Below are 19,788 nucleotides of genomic sequence, written 5' to 3'. Positions count from 1 at the left end.
CTGTGGGTTTGGTAGGACGACAAAGATCGCGAAGGGCACTGACGGATCCATCGCAGCAGTGGTGGACGGTGAAACAGACGGGGACAGAGGAGATCGAGGCGCAACAGACAAGCTTTGACGTGAAAAGAATGGCAGGACTGTGAAAATAGATGGTCTCCAGCCTCCGAGTCAGATTTTAGGTAGGTCCGAGGTGTTGGAGTCCAACGTGGCTGACGCCCAGACTCCCACAGAGCTCCTCTTCCGATTTGGGACAGTCCATAGAATGTCGAACTTGCGGACTAGTTCTGCCCAATCCCGCATCGAATGATTAACAACGTTGGCCGACTTGATCCAAATATTTACGGACATTTTGATGATCCGTGTTGGAGACGTAAAAAGAAAAAAAACTGGGTCTTGCGCACCGAAGATTTTTTTTTTGAGCATCGGTACAGACACAAACGCTCATATACACGCGCATACACTCATCCCTATGAACGCACACACGCACACCCTACCCCTATGAGCACCTCCGAAAGACTGAGCCGGCATATCATCTTGAGATTTACGAAGTCATCGTAGGCGCCTCGTCGTCGACGAGAACGTCTCCTCCCACTGAAAGCGTATCGCCAAAAATCCTGAAATAAATCCAAAAATAATGCGAGCACCAGGATTTAAACCCTGATGGGTTGGGGATATCACTGTCCACCTAATCAACTCAACCATAGGTTGATTCGCTTGCGCACCAAAAATCTGGGGGAGAAAGCACGATCGGAGATGATGTTTTCCACGACGACGCGTCTGGAAACGTGGACGTCGACCCGTGCTACCTTTGAAAACGATGGCTCTCCTCTTCCTCTACTCACGGCACCAGAGATGTATAGATTAGCTCATAGCTGGACGCGCTTAATCTAATCCGATCCGCGGGATACCCGGCAGACCCTCCAGGCTTTCCACGTCGATAATGACTGGATAAGGTTTCAATCAATCAACCAGAAAAAAATGGATAATACCCCACAGGGACCAGGACGGTTATTATTTACCCAAGTTACCAAACTACCCTCGGATACAACCAGATATCTAAGATAATAAACGGCCAACCTTTTTGCATTCTTTGCGATTTTTCCTGGATTTTATATGCTTTATTATTTACACTCCACGTAGGAAAACGAATGCCGAGACATGAAAACCATTGGCGGCCACCAAAAAAGCTCCGCGAATTTCCCACCAACCGACCGACCAAGGGGCAAAACGGGAAACCGAGCGCCCTATATCAGTTGACTTGCGGTGGCCATTCAGCGTCGCCGTGAGATCGCACCGCGGCACGCAGACAAAGGAGACGGGGACAGCACAGCCTCAGCGCACGGAAAGAGAGGGGGGAGAGATTCGCACGTCGCCGAGATGCTGGCCGTGTTCGACCAGACGGTGGCCAAGTGCCCGGAGGGCCTCCGCAGCCCGCCGGCGGCCGGTGCGGCGGCGGGGGGCGGAGGCGCGGCCGCGCTGATGAAGGGCTTCGCCGCCGCCAACGACGCCGCGGTCACCGTCAGCCTCGGCTCCGCCGGCGCCCTCGCCTACTCCTCCGCCAACAAGAACCCCCTCGTCCCCAGGTACTGCTCCGTTATCCGCTAGCCTTGCTCAATAACACTACCAGTAAGCCGGTGCTTGTAGTGCTGTCGGGTGGCGCTTGATCCGGTGACGCGATCGCTTCGCTGGGACTTTGGAGGTTCCCGTTTGGGCCTGCGGAGATCTCCCTTTCTCGTTTGGTTTCTCCGGGCCAGGCCAGCCAGAGATGTAGCTTTCAGCGGCGTGCTGGTTTTGGAGCTTTCCGGCGATTTCTAGTCTGTAGTCGGGGGCTCCGTGGCGTAAATTCTAGGCCAGACTCTTCATCAGATCTGCAACATAAGTTATGTGACAGCACCATTATGACGCGTTATTGACTTCTGATTTAATCATTGTTTCGTATATATGTTCAGATCCTGTCCAAATTAGGAACGGCTTAACTGAGTTAGTTTCCTCCGGCTGCTGAGCAGTTATTTATTTGATCATTTGAGTAGGCTTGTAGATTGGAGAACCTATTCTGAGCTGTGCTTAGTGGCACCCAGAGAAACAATCTAGCGAACGCTTAGCTCTAGCCCAAGGTTGCAAGTACTTCTGAATGTTATGCGCTTAAACAGTCAAAGATCCAGCTTCCCATTGGAGCTGGCTTGATTCCTGCTGTTCTTCTGGGTCCAACCGTGTTATTCAACACCGATGATTTTGCTCCAGCGTGAAGAGATTCAACAATTCTTGTGATGTGAGGAACTGGAGTCTTGCCTGAACCCTTTATGTAGATATAATATGCCATTATTTTTCCTACACTATGTTTTGCATCCCTGTCTGGCGATTCGTCATGAAAATGGGAAGTAACATTGAAGTTTCTGATACTGCACATGTCCATCTTACCATTGTCCACAGTTGGATTACGTGTCAATTGATACTTGTTAATCAACTGTTATTTGTCAGCCGGCCCACCGGTGATGGTGGTGACTATTGCTCTTTTTTATACGGTACTAGCAACATGTCATGTGCAACGAACGCGCATACCACTTGGGAGCTGAGCCTCATTAAACTAACGAGCTGAGCCTCATTAAACTAACTCATAAGTGAAGATCAATTTTTCTTTCGACAGGGAAGCAACTTTTACTTAACTATCATGCTTGCTGACAACATACTTGTCAAACCTACTAGCAGTATTGGGCTGCCAAGTTTTGAATAACATAATGAAACATTGATGTGACTCCAGTAACATCGTTTTGTTGCCTTTGTAGAAAAAAATTCACATGATGGTGTCTTTTTAGGCATGTATAGTGATTCCAACAAATAGCAGTAACATGGAATTTCTTTTCTACCTTATTAGTGATCCTGAGAATTGTTGTTCTATCTGAGTATATTGACCTGACTCTGTATTTTTGTCTTTGCACTTGTATCCAGGATGTTCGGTTCTGTAAATGACATATTTTGCCTGTTCCAAGGACATGTTGAGAACATTGGCAACCTGAAGCAACACTATGGTCTGAGCAAGACAGCAAATGAGGTTACCATCCTGATTGAGGCCTACAGAACCCTCCGGGACAGGGGCCCACTCCCAGCTAGCCAGGTCGTGAGAGATCTCAGTGGAAGGTTCGCTTTCATCCTCTACGATACCGTGTCGAAATCCACCTTCGTCGCTGCTGTGAGTAGATCATCTCTCTTCTGAAAGGATGTAAATTTTTAACCCGTAGTTGAATATGGTTTTGAGTTACAACCGCTTTTCTTGAACAGGATGCTGATGGCAGTATCCCCTTCTTCTGGGGAGTTGACTCTGAAGACCACCTTGTGTTCTCTGACGATAATGAGCTTCTCAAGGCAGGCTGTGGAAACTCATTTGCGCCATTCCCCAAAGGTACACTACAAAGAGCAGCGTTGCCACAGTTCACCCTTCTCATCTTTGTTTGTATCCCTATAATTCAGCTGCGGCACTCATCATCTTGACACTACATTTTCGTTGATCATCAGGCTGCTTCTACACCACATCTGGAGGGCTGCAGAGCTTCGAGCACCCGCTGAACGAGCTGAAGGCCGTGCCACGTGTGGACAGCCAGGGCCAGATGTGCGGCTCCACCTTCAAGGTCGACAGCGAGGCCAAGAAGGACTCGGGGATCCCTCGCGTCGGTAGTGCTGCTGATTGGTCTAACCACTTCTAGCTCGATGACCCTTGTTGTAAACTGCCAATCTTGACACTGAATCGCTGAGACACCGCACTGCATCTGCATTTTATTTTTGAGCAGTTTACAACGCTCTAGACAATGCTGTTTCAATAAATGTACTGTCTGATGGGTAATGATACTGCTGTAAGTTTACCGATACTCGAAGAAACTCTGATGCCACCACCTGGTGGTAGAGGTTTATCAGCCCCCCTATATATGTCTCAATAAATAAAGTTCAGTGAAGGCTTAGTTTGTTTGTCTTTTGTATCGTGTTACTAGCTTGCAGCTAGTGTTTTTGTTTTAGGCAGTTTTTCATGTACTTTGATTTAGGCAGTTTTTCATGTACTTTATGTTGTACAGTAAGGCTCCGCTTGGTATGGGTGTAACATTTTACATCCGTATTTACTTTACAGGTGTATTTCACAGGCCACAACGTGATTTCCGTCTGGAAAAAGAACGACGGATAGAGGTCTGTATATTTTATCGCTCTGAAACGATGATCCAATCAGGGTGTAAATGATTTCCATCCACTTTGTTTCATGATCAAATTGGAAGGAACAGACATATTATCATTCTGAAACCACTGTGACAAAACCTGAGAGGAGGACCATTTCAAAGTCTAGAATCTCTTTTGGACTCCACAATGAAAAATCGATTGCCTTCACGATTACATGGAAATGTTGCGTAGCAGCATCCACATAGACTAGACCAAGTACTTGTATATAGTATAAATAAACGACCAATTCCTAAATAGAACAGTAGGTCTTGAGGATCCTTCTTGCCAGATCAGTTGCTCCGCTTTCCTTGTAGATCAGATGCAGATTGAACGCAGCCTCTCTCCGGAGGTCGCAGTAGCCAGGCCTAAGAGCCTGGTGCTCATGGAAATCCTCCTCGAATGGAAGCTTGGGTATGGGGTGATCTTCCACCTCCATGGCTAAAACCTTCTCGTAGTAGATGGCCGCCAGGGTTTTGAGCCCGACATGGTGGTAAGCCCGGGCTATGTTGTACAGGGCCTCCTGCCTGTTGCTGCCGATGCGCAGGCACTTGTAGAGGAACGCAAACGCCTGGACGATGCACTGGTTCTTGTTCTGAAGCCTGAAGCCCAGGGAGAGGTTGATCAAGGACGAACCAACGCAGAGATTGATTAGAGGATTCTCCGAGTCCAGCTTGTACGCTTCCAGATAATCCCGAACAGCGGACTGGTGTTGACTGATAGCAGTAAATCGATGCCCAGATATGATTTTAGGGGGCACACACTTGGGATCCCTTCTTGCCCGAAGAAGAAACTTAAAATGACCTTTCTCTTCTGCTCTTGATGTCACTTTGTAGTAGGAGTTCCATGCGGAGATGGATTGCGGGTGCTTGTGAACTACATAACGGACATAATCAAAACCAGGACTGGGATCTGGAGCTCTGTATGCAATTTCAGCGCCCAAGGACCGGAGTTCCTCCTTGATGTCATCAGAGAGGGGGTCATTTCCAAGTTTAAGAGCATGATTGATAATTTGCAGCGCCTCAAAGTATCGCTGAAGCAAAGTCAGTGTTCGACAGAGATCTAACACAAGCTGATGGTTCTCCACATTTGTCAGCAGACCAGGAAGAGGAGGTTTCTGCTTTGCTCTCCGTGTATCATCTCTTATCGTATCTTCATTTGACTCTGCTGCCCTTCTCTCTAGCAATTTCTTTGCTCTGTTTGCCTTCACTAACTCTGCAGTTGATGCTATAGGCCTGCATCCTTGAAATACGCTGTCTTGACGCGCTTCCCCCAGCACTTTCGTTCTTTCCTGCAGAACATCATTTGTAAGCTTTCTATTCATCTTGACCTTTCTATTAGCATACTCGATATCCAGTGTCTCAAGAATGGGAAGAAAAATGGTTTTCACAAATTTCTCCATCATGCCTTTGTTGTAATAAAGTTTGGCAAGCTGCATCTTTACTTCCCCATGAAGCCACCAAGGTTTCTGATGATCCGGGATATCAGCGGACTGCAACTCTGGATTTTCAGGAGGAGAAAGCACAGTGATAGCTTTATCACTCTTATCCTCGTCAACGAGAAGAGAAGATAAGGTTATCCGTACATCGACATTGTCCTCCATCCCTTCTAAAGCTTGATAGAGGTAAGGGATAGCTTTTCCTTTGTCCCCCATTACCATGTAGCATCGAGCAGCTTCCACATATGAACTAACATCATTGTGAACAGCAACGTCTTCCATAACCGAGTAAAATTTTAGTGCATACTCATACTGCCCCAAACTTTGAAGAGTGCTGGCGACCTCCTTAACCATATCAGCATTCTCTTTTGAACGCCCCAGATGCACATCCTGAAGGAACACCTCAGCATGTTTCATATCTCCAAGATAAGCATGGCAGATTACTGCCTTCGCCTGCAATCGTACTGGTAATTTGTGTCCAGATCCCAACACCAGTTGTGCCTTCTTGATCTGCCTAAGGGCTTCACCATGGGCATCATTTCTCAGATGAAGGGATATCAGTAAATCAAGAAGACCCCAATCGATGTTTGAAGTTTGAGCATTGATAAAATCCTCCAACAAATCAATCGCCTTATCAATTTGACCAGAGTCTCTGTACATCTGCGCCGCCGCTTTACGAGCGACGGTGTTGGAGGGATGGATCCCGACTATCTGCTCGTATATCTCCGCGGCCTTGTGGCAGTCACCAAGGGTGCGATATATGTTGGCGCAATCAAACTTGAGCCCCACATCCTCCGGATCAGCCCTCATTGCCTTGATAACACAGTGCCTTGCCAGAGCAGCATCCTCCTTCTTCAGGGCCAGGTCGATGAGCTTCTTCCACAGCGACACGTCCTTGGGCGAGACGTAGGCGGCCAGCATCACGAAGTTGATAGCCTTGTCGATCTCGCCATTCTCCTTGTAGATGCTGCCGAGCAGGTTGTACGAGTTGGGCAGGTTGGGCGCGATCCGCACGATCTCGTGCAGGATGGGGATGGCCTCCTTGAACCTGTTCTCGGTGAAGAGCAGGGTGGCGTCGCCCAGCTTCTTGATGACCTCGGGGCTGCACCGGTTCCTCCGCCCTCTCGCCCGCCCCTTCCTCTTGCCGTCCTTGGACCGCCGCCGCTTCTTCCGCCGGAGGCCGAACCCCTCCATCAGCTGGTCGAAGAGGTTCGCCGACTCCGCCTCGGAGAGCTCGCCCTGCTGCCTCCGCTTCTTGGAGGGCTCGTCCCCCTGCGGCGGCTCCTCGGGGAGGGCCTTCCGCTTGCGCGACAGCGCCGCCAGGGCCTCGAAGTCGCGGATGCTGACGGTGGCCACGGCGCCGCCGGGCCCCCGCTCCGCCATCTCCACGCACTGCGCCGCGTCCGCCGCGTCGCCGAACTCGTACCCCTCCTCCTCATCCTCGTCGTACTCCTCCCCGTCCCCGTCCTCCTGCTCGTACGCCCCCGCCGCCGCCGCCGCCGCCGCGCCTTCCTCCTCCGTCGCCGGCATCTCCGAAGCACGGGCCGAGGAAAGCGGCAGAAGGAGTCGCTCCTGCCGGCGGCGAGAGCCGGGGACTAGAGCAGCGATGTGGATCACCCAAAACCTTGGAAGGAGAGTGGGCCTCTTTCAAAGTGGGCCTTGAGCCCTTGAACACACAGGCTCGGGTCCGACCCGGACCGCGACCGCGACCGCGACCGCACCCGAGCCTGACGGCGACCCCGTCCGAGCCGCACCAGCTTCGTCTTCTCGGAGAGCGCGGGGTGACCGCGTGGCCGCCTTCCATTTTACCCCTCGAGACAGAAGCTAATCAGAACCCGGTCCAAATCTCAGTATTAGGATGGCTTAACTTATACAATTCCCACCCGCCCGCTCTCTCTCTCTTTCCCCTCTTCCCCGTTCACACTCTCTCCCCGCCCCCCGTACGAAACCCTAGGCCGCGCCGCCCCAAAACCCCGCGGCGGACGGTGGCGCCCGCATGGACGCCGCCGCGCCGGACCCCGACGCCGGCGGCGGCCTCCCGCCGCGCGGATCCGACGCCGCCGACGTCGCCGGCAACACGTGGGACCTCGCCCCCTTCTCGCCTCCGCCCGCCGCGCTCCGCGGCGGCGAGCTCTACATCTACCGCAACGCCTACAACCTGGTCCCGCGCTCCATCGGCGAGTGCCGCGGGGGGCTCAGGGCGCTCAAGTTCTTCGGCAACGACGTCGAGGTGCTGCCCCCGGAGGCCGGGGACCTGGACGGGCTACAGAGCCTCCAGCTCAAGGTCTCCGCGCCCAGGGTGTCCGGGGCCGTGCTCCGGCGGATGCGGGCGCTCAGGGAGCTCGAGCTCTCCATGGTGCCGCCCAGGCCCTCCGCCTGCTCCATACTCGTCGAGATCGCCAGCCTCAAGTGCCTCACCAAGCTCACCATCTGCCACTTCTCCATCAGGTATGCTGCACGACAACACTACCTCAATTGACAGCTGCCTGCCTGCCTACCTGCCCACTGCTAATTTTGCTACAGTGCGTCAAATTGCTTATGGTTAATTGACTGTTCTCGTGCCTAATCAGCCAAATGCTAGCGTTCCGTCTGTGATTGGCGGCGTAAGAATGCTTTTTTATGTGTTTTCTAGTGCCATTTTATGTTTATTTCAGCAGCACGACCCCGGGAGAAATTGATGTGTATAAGAAACCTTTAGCAGGCTAGCTTCTAAGTATAAATCTATGCTGGTTTGGTGCAATTTTTCCACGCCAACTGTCCAATAGCTTCTGGCAACCATGATGCTTTTGCCATGTGTTAAATCAGGTTGAATTGTTTGTTGTGGCTACTTTTAAGTTTTATAACCTGCACATTAGCTGCTACCATTATGTCTGCGATATTTGCTATGTCTCTACAGTTGTTTATAGAGGTCATTGGTGTTTGTAGGAGCATTCAGTCTACCCACCTTACTTTAACTAGCTGTTCTGAGTCGTGTCCCTAGTTTGGCAGTGCAGGGGCATTTGTCAACTTTGTTATGCAGTTTGATTATAAATGGTTGTTGTAGCCAAGTTACTTTGTCTCAACACTGAAGATGTACTGATCTGATGGTTAGTGCAGATGTTTAAAAGTTCAAATGCTTGAATGGTGATTACATGATTTTGTAGTCGAAATTTAGTTGTAGCAAAACTCTCAACTGGTAGCATATCGGTTGGGTGCTGAGTAGGGATAAGTTGGCGAATCGCCCTATTAACTGATTGGATGATGATTAAATGATTTTGTGGTCTAAATTTAGCTGTAGCAAAATTCTCAACTGGTAGCATATTGGCCGGGTGCTGAGTAGGGATAAATTGGCGAATCACCCTATTAACTGATTGAATGATGATTAAATGATTTTGTGGTCTAAATTTAGTTGTAGCAAAATTCTCAACTGGTAGCATATCGATCTGGTGCTGAGTAGGGATAAAGTGGCGAATCGCCCTATTAACTGAATTTATCGGTAGGTTTACTAGGGCCGTATCTGTATGTCCCAGCCTACATAGCAACATGTTGTAGTAGAAGCAACCGTAGATTGCTACAAATGCCAAATGCACCACATCAGCACATACTAGATGTCTAGATACTACATAGGAGGGTAGCAGGGCGCATTATCAGCAGCAGGAGTACAACACAGAGGAGAGAACTGAGTTTACTTGCTGCCTGGGGACACCATGCACAGGAGGAGCAGACAATGAAGCATCTCGGGAGGGAATGCTGGCTGCCCGGGGAGGGGACAGCGCCGGCGACTGCTTGGGGAGGGGACAAAGCCGGCGACTGCTTGGGGAGGGGACGAAGCTGGCGATTGCTTGGGGAGGGGACGAAGCCGGCGATTTCTTGGGGAGGGGATGAAGCCGGTTGCTGCTCAGGGAGGGGACGGAGCTGACAGCTCGTCAGGGGCTGCTCAGGGAGGGGACCAGGGATTGGCCTGCGCCGGCTTCTGCTCGGGTAGGGGAGGGAGCCGGCGGGAGCTGCTCAGGGATGGGACGGCTGCGTTAGCTGCTCTTCCACGAGTGGGAGAAGGGAGGGGGTTGTCTAACCTAATGCCCGCACAGCTGTGAAAGAAGGGAGGGAACGGGCCACTTTTGGGCCAAAAATTCCCTAGCAATTAATCGGCCCAGACCGAGAAATTGCCCCAAGCAGTTAATGGCGCGAATAGGGCCTTTTCATATCTGGAGGTGTCCGAGTAGCGATTAATTGACCGAGATGCCGATTAACTGGCTCTGGCTGATATGTGGAACAATGAAAAAAATGCCGATACTGATGTGGTATGTGGTATGCACCTCTTAAGAGGCATATTTTCAATATCCGATTAGCAAGCGACAATCTTCAGCATCTCTTGAGTTCACAGAAGTTGATATTCTTGATCTAGGCTATTAGAATCTTTGTCGACTGTGGACACTTGAACCAAATATGGGGAACTTGTATGGTGTTCCTGATGATGATTTCTATTTTATGCTATATTGACTTATTTATTTCAATTGTTCCCTGGAAAAAATGGTGGTTTCACATTCCTTTTTAAATATCTTTAGGTTCCTCCCCCCTGAGATTGGTTCCCTCAGGAAGCTCCAAGAACTTGATCTGTCTTTCAACAAGCTGAAGAACTTGCCTAACTGGATAACCGAGTTGCGGGCCCTGAAATTCCTCAAAGTGACTAATAATAAGTTGGTAGATTTACCATCAGGGATCTCTTCTTTGAGATGTCTTGAAAGCCTTGACTTATCGAACAATAGATTGACATCCCTTGGATCAGTTGAACTTGTCTCTATGCTTACACTGCAGTATCTTAATCTTCAGGTATGTTCTCATCAGAAGTTTTGCTTTCCACCTGTTCCTAATTATTGCTATGTCTTGATCATGTTGACATAATTTACATTATCTTCAGCAGTGTTGATTCTGATCTTTGTTGTCTTGTTTATATTTGTCATTTGTCATTTTGGTGCTTATTCTATGGCATTCATTCACTTCTGGAACAAAACATTCAACATTTGTCAGGACCTGATTAACAATTATACTTGGAGTGAGATTAGTGTGTCATTTTTGAGGAAAATGATTATAATCGAATCAACATGCGATCTTTCTAAATGTAATGAAAATTAGGGGAAGGAGGGTGTTAGCAAGCAGAACAACACTTGCATGGGGGGGTGTTTGCCAGAGAGAGAAGTTGTGGAGGTGTTAATATTAGCCATTCATTTTCTTACTAACTTTTTTCATGAGACACTATATGACTTACTCATCAAGTCTATCGATGATGTATTGTGGATGTTTTCTTATGTCTTCTATTTATGCTTAGAAATTCAAATATCAGATCCTGATAGTTTTCTTTTTCTATCTTCAAGTTTAATAGGATTTCCCATTCTTTTATGATACCCTCTTGGGTATGCTGTGACATGAGGGAAAATGGTGAAATTCCTTTGAAGAGTGACAAGCTACAACGTCTAGGTATCGCAAATATAAACAGATCAGCAGAACCTAGACCTGCAAGTCATGCTTGCAATGGCGTGCTCTCATGCTCACCCACAGATATTTCCCCCAATTTAAAAGCTCATACCGCACAGAAAATGAAGAAGGGCTGGAAGCGACGGGATTGCCTGCAACAGCAGGCTCGCCAGGAGCGTTTGGAGTCCAGCAGGAGCAGGCTTTGTGAAAATGACATTGATGAAATGGCTGTGAACATGACTGAAGATGATATGGAAAACAGGCCAGTGATGAAAGACATTGTTGAAGAAAGTTCAGCACAGCATTTGAAAGAAACAAGTTCTATATCTGAAGACCTATCTTGCATAATCGATTATGACTCAGATGGGCTTATAAAAGATAGTGGCATGATGCTTCAGGACCAATATGACGATGGAAAAACTGGAATAAATATGAGAAGTTGTCATGACAACAATTCTGGTATCAGCACCGATCCAGCTTGTTTGGGCAGTATTGAAAATGAACTTGAGGATACTGCTTCATCGACCCGCAATGCAGTTGATGTTGTTGAAGAGAACACTTCAGAGGCATGTAAGCTTACACTGAAATCTAAAAGGCATCCTGATATGGACAATAATCCCAAACCCAGCAAATGCCCAAGACCAATTGATGAATCCTCGAAGTTATCCTATAAGTACAGCGTGGAGTCATTTTGCAGCATAGATGACCATTTACCGGATGGATTTTATGACGCGGGACGAGATATGCCGTTCATGCCATTAGAGGAGTATGAACGGAGTCTCGGACTGTATGCACGCGAAGTTATTCTTTTGGACAGGTTAGTGCACATTCCTATCCGTTGTTTGGTAATTTGCTTTTTTATATGCTGTATGCTCTTTCTGATTGGTCTATTTGAGAGCATAGGATATGTTTGCAATCTGCCTGACTTTTTTTTTTGCTTCTTTCTCTTAAGAGAACAAGATGAAGAATTGGACGCAATTGCTTCTTCAGCACAACTGTTGTTATCCAGTTTGAAGAGGCCAAGTTATTCCGAAACAGATGAAGATGCAGGTCAGGACTTGCTAAGGGCATCAGTTCTTGCTTTGTTTGTCTCTGACTGTTTTGGAGGTTGTGATCGAAGTGCTTCTCTGAGGAGAACACGGGGAGCTATTGTTAGCTTGAGGAAGGAGCAACCATTCATTTGTACTTGTTCTGCCGGTAGCATGTGTGATAGCAATGAAGCATCAAAACAAGCCAGTACTCCTCCTGGGCACTTCAATTTTACTGGTCTCTGTGATAAATCAATACACATCATCAAGGAAAGGAATAATTCAGGCATTGTACCAATAGGGGCATTGCAGTTTGGTGTTTGTAGGCACCGAGCTGTCCTAATGAAGGTACCTTGTTGTTCTGTTATCTGACTTATGTTTTATGTTTATCAGTTGAGGCTTTGACATGGCTACCTTATCTATTGCAGTATTTGTGTGACCGGGCGGACCCTCCAATTCCTTGTGAGCTTGTGAGGGGGCATCTTGACTACACGCCTCATGCTTGGAATGTTGTCCCTGTTAGACAAGGGAATATCTTGGTAAGGATGATTGTTGATGCGTGTTACCCCACAAACATAAAGGAAGAGACGGATCCAGAGTACTTCTGCAGGTGAGTGCCTTGTGATCGTATAGGGAAAAATACTGACTCCACTTTACCTTGAATTTATGGTAGCAACTAACTTGCACTATGCTGGTTCTGTCATATTGTCATTATATTGTTACTGCTGTTTCAGTGTTATGTCAATTCTGTGATCAGGTCAAAAACATGGCCTACATAAATGCCATATGTAGTTTATACTGTATTCATGTGCTATGTACTACTCCCTCCGTTCCAAATTACTCGTCGTGGTTTTAGTTCATCAAATTTGAACTAAAACCACGACGAGTAATTTGGAACGGAGGGATTACCTCCGTCCTGGTTTACTAGTTCTCCTCGTACTTTCGGTTAAAGTTTGATCGTATATTTGACCAACAAAATGTTAATGCATGTCGCCAAAAAATATTATTTTGGATTCGTATTTGGATGTAGTTTGCAATGATATTATTTTTGCTACATATAACTTATATTTTATTAGTTGAAATCATGGTCAAAGTATGACCCAAAATATGAGGGGGACTAGTAAACCAGGACGGAGGTAGTTATCTAACTTTATTATGACTTAAATTGCAAAAGGTCAGTAATATTGTAATAGTATGTGTAATAAGATGAGAACTTATAATGCCAATTGCCGATGCCTTATGTGTGCGATTGCAAAATTGGATATTGTGAAATATTGTACGATATGTAGCTGTCAGGCTGTCAGGATATGCTAGTACATCGTGTCTAATCACTCTGTATTGGTATGATATGGTATGTTATGTCTTTCATTTCAGTTATTGCGTTGTTCTTGCATACTCTTTTGTTTGTTATTTTGTTTGCCTGATATTAGGGGGCGTTATCTGCTGATCTAGTATTTAAATTTTAATCATGCTGCTTCATGGAGGTGTTGAAAACAAAAGTACTCCCTCCGTTCCGAATTACTTGTCGCAGGTATGGGTGTATCTAGATGTATTTTAGTTCTAGATACATCCATTTCTTCGACGAGTAATTTGGAACGGAGGGAGTACATGCTACATGCTTATTCAGTGATTCTTCTTGACTACAAAATTATTTCGTTACTAATTATGTGCACGTGGTTTTAGGTATGTTCCCCTCAGTCGACTGCACGTTGCGCTTGATGATGAAGGCTATACACCTCGGTCTTCCTTCCCTTCGGTCTCACTATGCAAAGAAATTGAAGCTACAGCTTCTAGCGCTGTCTACCACTGCAAAATTGGTTCAGTTGATGCAGCAGCAAAGGTTTTTTTTTTTTTTTTGCCTTCTAAATTTCTTCGGTGCCTTTACTATGTTTCATGTATTTACTTGGCGTTGGTTTCAAATGCAGATACGGTACCTAGATACCCGGCGTGCTTCTAATGATGAAGTAAAAAAATTTGAATACAAGCTTCTTGGGGAAGTAAGAATGATGAATGCTCTAAGGAAGCACAGATCCATAGTGGACATATATGGTCACCAACTTTCTTCTAAATGGGTTCAAGATGATAGTGATAAGGAGTACAGGATAATGCAGTCTGTAATTTTAATGGAATATGTGAAAGGAGGTTCACTGAAGGTAAATTCATTTGTTCATCGTTATGAGCCTTCTTGTATTCGTTGATGTCTTTTTTGTTTTATATGTTCTCAGTGATAACTGGATCTTTTAATTTCAAATTAGGGCTATTTGACAAAACTACTGAAAGAGGGCAAGAAACATGTACCTGTGGACCTGGCATTTTACATTGCTCGAGAAGTTGCTTGTGCTTTGTTGGAGATGCACAGGAAGCTAGTTATTCACCGGGATATAAAAAGCGAGAATGTTTTGGTTGATCTGGATTCGAAGAGGAGTCATGGGACACCAGTAGTCAAACTCTCTGATTTTGATAGATCCATTCCTTTGCATTCTCTATCCCATACATGCTGTATAGCTCACCTTGGCACATATCCACCCAATGTTTGTGTTGGGACACCTTGTTGGATGGCTCCAGAGGTTCTTCAGGCCATGCATGAGAAAACCCAGTATGGACTGGTAAGCATTCATTTAAACATTGCGCTGTCCTTTTTTTTTTGCTCAACTCATATTGAACAGCTCTGAACAGTACTGTATGTACTACGGAGTAGCTCAGCCATGTTTCTGATTGAAAATTCCAATATTTGGTAGTTATTATCATGATGTGTTACTGGAACACTAATTTTTCTTCATTGCTTGCATTAGCTAATCTTAAACATTTATACTTGTGTGTGGTAATGTGCATTGCCATGTATCCTGTGTGATGATTGTTACTCTGATTGCTGACTATCCTGTGTACAGTAATGTGCATTGTCATGTTATTGGTTAGTGTAAAGCCACTTGGATTTCAGTATATTATAAACTATGTTAATATCAGCAAATAGGCCCCTAGCTACCTACCAGATTATGCTAATTAGATATAGTCCTAGCCCCAACCAACACCCCAAAATAAAGCGGTATTGATGCGGTTAAATATGGCTTTTGATGCAGGAAGTGGATATCTGGTCATATGGATGTTTTATATTCGAGATGCTTACACTTCGTATACCCTACGAGGGACTACCAGATTCAGAAATATATGATCTCATAAAGGTAAGACCTCTACATCAGAAGTTGGCTCTTGTATATTTTGTATTTGCTTATTGTTTTGGGTAAACATATACGAAGTAACATCTTGTGAATTCTATGTCATCAGAGGAAGAAACAAAGGCCAAGGCTAACTAAAGAATTAGAAGCGTTCTGGACAGTGGACGAGCCAATTACGAGGCTGAAGTTGGGGATCACATCTGATGCTCATGCAGAGAAACTGAGATTTCTAATTGATCTATTCTACCAGTGCACCAGAGGAACCGCATCTAGGCGCCCCAAGGCCGAGCAAATTTACAATTCGCTTTGCTCCTTACCCACATGCTATGACCTGAGCTGAACCTGTGGACCCTGAATGAGAAAGCTGATGGTGAGGCAGCCTTGCTGCCAGATTGGCCTAGGTCAGGACAGGTTAAACCGGGCGCTTATAGCAGGTCGCTGGATCTGGCCAGCGTCCGAGTTCCTCGGGGCTCGGACCAGAACACTCCGCATTTCACTGATGTTGGTCTTCGGGTGGTGGCGGAAAAAGTCAAACCAAGGCGAGGGGTGACTTTGGCCGCGGAAGCTCCTCCTGGGTCAGTTTTGTAGCTGCACTGCATGCTGGCTCTCCATCCTGGTCGTGTGTGTATGTGTATGTCATGTAATTATCTTCTTCATAGTAATTTCCAATTTTCCATAACTTATATTATTCAGTTGAGTCTAAGTTATCGATTTTAGGTCAAGGCTCCATTTTTATGTATCTGTGTACGTAAGATTGTTGGTCCAGCGGTGATCCATGTAACCTTAGAATGCTGAGTTGTGTAACAAACGGGAACGGTTGCTACTTTTTTTAACGAGGCTGTGTGTTATGATTTCCCTGCCAGCAGTTGTATTGGTGGTTGTCGTCGGCAAAAACGTTACAGGCGCTGTGGCTGTGCAAAGTCAAGATTTTCATCAGTATATTATTAGTAGTATTACCTATACAGTGTTAGTGCATGGTATGCACTTGGCGTAAAAGATTGGATGCAAAGTCTCGGACGTACTCCTAGATGGAATGGCACTTTCTCTCTTTAATGCGGATCTTGCAGGCCAAATCTTGGAAAGTGCGGCAGCACGCATCGACGTTGGATGCTCAAGTCAACCGGACATTTCCGTACGTGCTCCTGCGCACTCGACAGATATATTACGCAGACACTGCAGTTGTGGGTGGACAAGTGCCATAATCACAAGCCGGCAAGTGTTTGTCCAGACTGTTTCTACCAGCAGTAGAATTCTCACCTGCAAGCTAAAATGTACTACAGCGCAGCATCGTTTTTTTTCTCTGTTGCGAAGAAGCATCAACTTCGCTTGCTGCCGCTGATCTTGACCGGTAAATTAGCGGCACGCCCTTGACCAGATGCAGGGCAGCACCGCTGAACCGATCTACCCCCAGCTGGCGCGTGCACGCACGTCTGCCTAGCTTGCTCCTCCTCACAAAAATGAAAACCAAATGTATTATATGCGGCCCGCGTCTGATTTTGGCTTCTCGAGGGCGGAGGTGTCCGCGGGCTAAGACAAGATCGGGGGGTGGCGCTGGTTTAACTATGATCCCCTGTCCGGGGGGACCAGGCCCGGCTCCCTCCATCCACGGCGCGCCACGACAAGGCCGTGCATGTGAGGCCTTGTGACTTTGCGCCCATTGGCCGCACGACTGCCAGTCCAGTCCAGTCCAGTCCAGTCCAGCTGCATGCATCGGCGATGGGCAGGCGCTCCCGTCCGTCTCGGATCCGCTCCGCCGGGAGTCAGCGACAATGCCGCGCGGGAGCACGAGACCAGTCTTGACCGGCCGGACGGCCCCCATGTGATCCCTCCATCAATCTTGTATGTAGCGTCGTCTATATAAGCATGCACGGGGGTATCGATCCTCCATGGATTCGAAGCTAGCTAGCTAGGGCGGTAGTTAGTTCGAGTGCCCAAGAGAAAGCGTGAAGCTGCCAGCATGATCTAACTCTTGAAGCTGTGGTTAGATCGTGCTGTGACAGTTTCACTCTTTCCCTGTTGGGCACATGACAGAGAGCGACACCGCAATCCGCAGCTGTGTGTGTGTGTGCAGGTTGCGGGCATCGACGCAGCACCAAAATAAGGTGAGCACATCCGTCCATATCTTCTCTTCTCTTCTCTCCCTCCACCGTCCCGCCGGCATATACATCGCCCTCCCCAAGTTGTCAATCGCCTTGCCTACTAGGCTTATTCAAGCCAGAGGGAAGGAATCGTTCATTCCAATGTCGATGCTATCGTAGTAGTAGTAACAGCTAGCCATTTGTTGGAGATGTTTCAGACATTCGTCATGCTTGGAATCAGCCGGTCATCCTCGCAAACGGCATCATTGCTCCTTCCCATTCTCCTTCGTAGTACTACGGCTTCTCCAGGTCCAGGCGCGTGGCTCTATCAGCTCTTGGTTAGCTACTGCTTCAAGCCAAATAGTCCACGACTATGTACGTCCATTCAGATTCATATGTGTAAAGACCTTTAAAGCAAAGTAATATGAGAAAAGCATATGTTTTGTCCATGTTCTTATCAATTAGTACGGATTTGATCCCTCAACTTCAACCAAAAATGTCACATCCTGACCTTTTCATTCCGGACAAGTTTCGTCCCTCCAATTTGAAGCGGTGTCTATGTTTGACCAGTCTTGCCCACATGGTAATATTCTCTCTTATTCATCTATCTTTTTTTTCCATCATAATATCTCTGGTGGGAAATTTTCCCCAACACTTGGCGCGCGCATGCACTTTCGACACCTCATCCTCAGGCGATAAGCCACCAGCGAGAAGCACGTCAGGCTGCTGCCAATGCAATGGTACTTAGATGTTATCTAAGCTTCCTTCCTTTAATGAGTTAGCAACTAAAGTTTCTCATGCATTGATAGGCTTCTTTCAGTTAGATGTTTTGCCTAGGTTCACATGTTTGTCATTGTTTCTTTTCGGGGTCATCACACTTAGACTACCCGCAGTGGGAGTAACATAAGTAGTAACATCACACTTATCTAGGCAAAATAGATGATGTGGCATGTAATTAATAAAGAAAGAGAAGAATGTAGTAACATAGCTAGTTACTGTAACATCACACATATCAAGAAAAGATGAGTCTATAGCCTAATAAATAAATTGATGTATAACACAATACATATGTTACTACCCACTGTGGAGGTAGTAACAAGTAACATATGCATGTTGCTACTCTAAGTTACCCCCATTGTGACTAGTCTTATCTCTCTTCTCTTAATTAACTTGTCACATCAGATTTTTTCGCTTACATGGCAGGCTTAGCACCTGTACAAGGTGGAGCATTGGGAGGGGCCTCACTGTTAGACCGTGTGCATGTCCCTTGACAAAGTTATTGTTGTGTTTTACTGAATTTAGTGATCCATATTGGGAAAATGCTTATGGCTGACTCAATTTAGTGGTGGATTTGGACAGGTGCCCGCTACAGCTATTTTAGAAAAAGTAGCAGTGGTGGGCAAAAATGACCACCCGCCACTCATAATCTTTTACTACAAATTTACCTGTGGGATAAAAGCAGCAGTGACGTCCTGCGCTTTTTGATGACCGAAAAATCAGTTAATGCTTGAAAAATAGTAAACCAACACAAAAAGTGCCCAAATTTGAGCATGACATTTTGGATGGTGTGTATTACACATAGAAAAATATTGAAGTCGAAATGGTGTAGAAAAATCAGTTAATGATGTAGAAAAGAACATTCAGGCCTCAGTAAATGCAGTTGCCAGGTCTTTAGTTGTGGCCGGTGTCGGGCCGCACCCGTCACTGCTCGACCTACGTGGAGAACATTTAAAAAACCCCAAAACTTCTTTAAACCAGATTCATTCCCCCACTAAAAACACGTCGTTGCCCTCCTCTCCGTCACAGCCGTTCTCCGTCTGCCATCGCGCCCGCCTTCCCTGGCCCTGACGCCATAGCCTCCTCCTCCAACAGCGGAGGCCTCCCCCCGCCGCCGCCGGCGCCACTCCCACTTCCTCCGCCTCCTCACTCTTCAGCGGCTTCAATCTCCAGGTCAATGGAGTACCAACCGCTATTCAAGACGGTGTGCCATGGGTGGTCAGGGAGGTTTTTGCCCAACATGAGTGGCATCATAATCTCTCGATCGATCCATCACCTCATTCGATGTGGGCATAGTGCTAGTCCTATATGACTCTACTTTTGCCGATATGTCGTTTTTTTAATGTTTGGCAGTTGTTAGTGTTTGACTGCGTGCATCTTAATTAAGTAGAGGTCAGATGATGCTCATCATGCTTTGTATCATTTGATTCTATAGTTTTTAGTTCATAAAAATGCCCTTTATCAAAAAAATACCTGGAATCAAATTACCGGCTCATTTTGAATTGCTTGTTTTTTTTTTTGTAGTTTCATGGTTTCGTTCAGAGTACAATCACCACAGAAAGATCAAAGATGAACGTGTTCAAAACTTAACGAACCTATCACCTCTCCTCGGCTTGATCCCGGCGGACCGTGCGCCTCCGGGGACGTCG

The 19,788-nt window shown here is 46.8% G+C and overlaps 3 protein-coding genes across 3 annotated transcripts; 2 read left to right on the top strand and 1 right to left on the bottom strand.

Annotated features, from left to right (window-relative positions):
* The first annotated feature begins 1,270 nt into the window (after window positions 1-1,270).
* Window positions 1,271-3,950, top strand: LOC123104990 (stem-specific protein TSJT1). The gene is made up of 4 exons (XM_044526948.1): window positions 1,271-1,583; window positions 2,947-3,187; window positions 3,277-3,397; window positions 3,511-3,950. Exons 1-4 carry the CDS (start codon window positions 1,378-1,380, stop codon window positions 3,696-3,698), a joined length of 756 nt encoding a protein of 251 aa, XP_044382883.1. The 5' UTR covers window positions 1,271-1,377; the 3' UTR covers window positions 3,699-3,950.
* A 256-nt stretch (window positions 3,951-4,206) lies between these two features.
* LOC123104989 (general transcription factor 3C polypeptide 3) lies at window positions 4,207-7,283 on the bottom strand. The gene has a single exon (XM_044526947.1). It carries the CDS (start codon window positions 7,160-7,162, stop codon window positions 4,448-4,450), a length of 2,715 nt encoding a protein of 904 aa, XP_044382882.1. The 5' UTR covers window positions 7,163-7,283; the 3' UTR covers window positions 4,207-4,447.
* A 249-nt stretch (window positions 7,284-7,532) lies between these two features.
* Window positions 7,533-16,139, top strand: LOC123104988 (uncharacterized). The gene is made up of 10 exons (XM_044526946.1): window positions 7,533-8,080; window positions 10,177-10,441; window positions 10,984-11,900; window positions 12,036-12,459; window positions 12,540-12,721; window positions 13,795-13,951; window positions 14,037-14,264; window positions 14,367-14,717; window positions 15,189-15,290; window positions 15,394-16,139. The coding sequence occupies exons 1-10, from the start codon at window positions 7,629-7,631 to the stop codon at window positions 15,622-15,624; spliced, it is 3,309 nt and encodes a 1,102-aa protein (XP_044382881.1). The 5' UTR covers window positions 7,533-7,628; the 3' UTR covers window positions 15,625-16,139.
* Window positions 16,140-19,788: the final 3,649 nt, after the last annotated feature.

This window comes from Triticum aestivum, chromosome 5A, assembly GCF_018294505.1.
Source record: "Triticum aestivum cultivar Chinese Spring chromosome 5A, IWGSC CS RefSeq v2.1, whole genome shotgun sequence".
Lineage (NCBI taxonomy): Eukaryota > Viridiplantae > Streptophyta > Magnoliopsida > Poales > Poaceae > Triticum > Triticum aestivum.
This window is presented reverse-complemented; position numbering and strand designations above follow the sequence as displayed.

Excerpts from the sequence above, each read along its gene's own strand:
- LOC123104988 (XM_044526946.1), top strand. The coding sequence starts at position 7,629 with ATGGACGCCGCCGCGCCGGACCCCGACGCCGGCGGCGGCCTCCCGCCG. Across the intron at positions 12,722-13,794 it reads GATCCAGAGTACTTCTGCAG|GTATGTTCCCCTCAGTCGAC; the intron begins GTGAGTGCCTTG and ends ACGTGGTTTTAG. Across the intron at positions 15,291-15,393 it reads AAATATATGATCTCATAAAG|AGGAAGAAACAAAGGCCAAG; the intron begins GTAAGACCTCTA and ends CTATGTCATCAG.
- LOC123104989 (XM_044526947.1), bottom strand. The coding sequence starts at position 7,162 with ATGCCGGCGACGGAGGAGGAAGGCGCGGCGGCGGCGGCGGCGGCGGGG.
- LOC123104990 (XM_044526948.1), top strand. The coding sequence starts at position 1,378 with ATGCTGGCCGTGTTCGACCAGACGGTGGCCAAGTGCCCGGAGGGCCTC. Across the intron at positions 1,584-2,946 it reads AAGAACCCCCTCGTCCCCAG|GATGTTCGGTTCTGTAAATG; the intron begins GTACTGCTCCGT and ends ACTTGTATCCAG. Across the intron at positions 3,188-3,276 it reads AATCCACCTTCGTCGCTGCT|GATGCTGATGGCAGTATCCC; the intron begins GTGAGTAGATCA and ends TTTCTTGAACAG.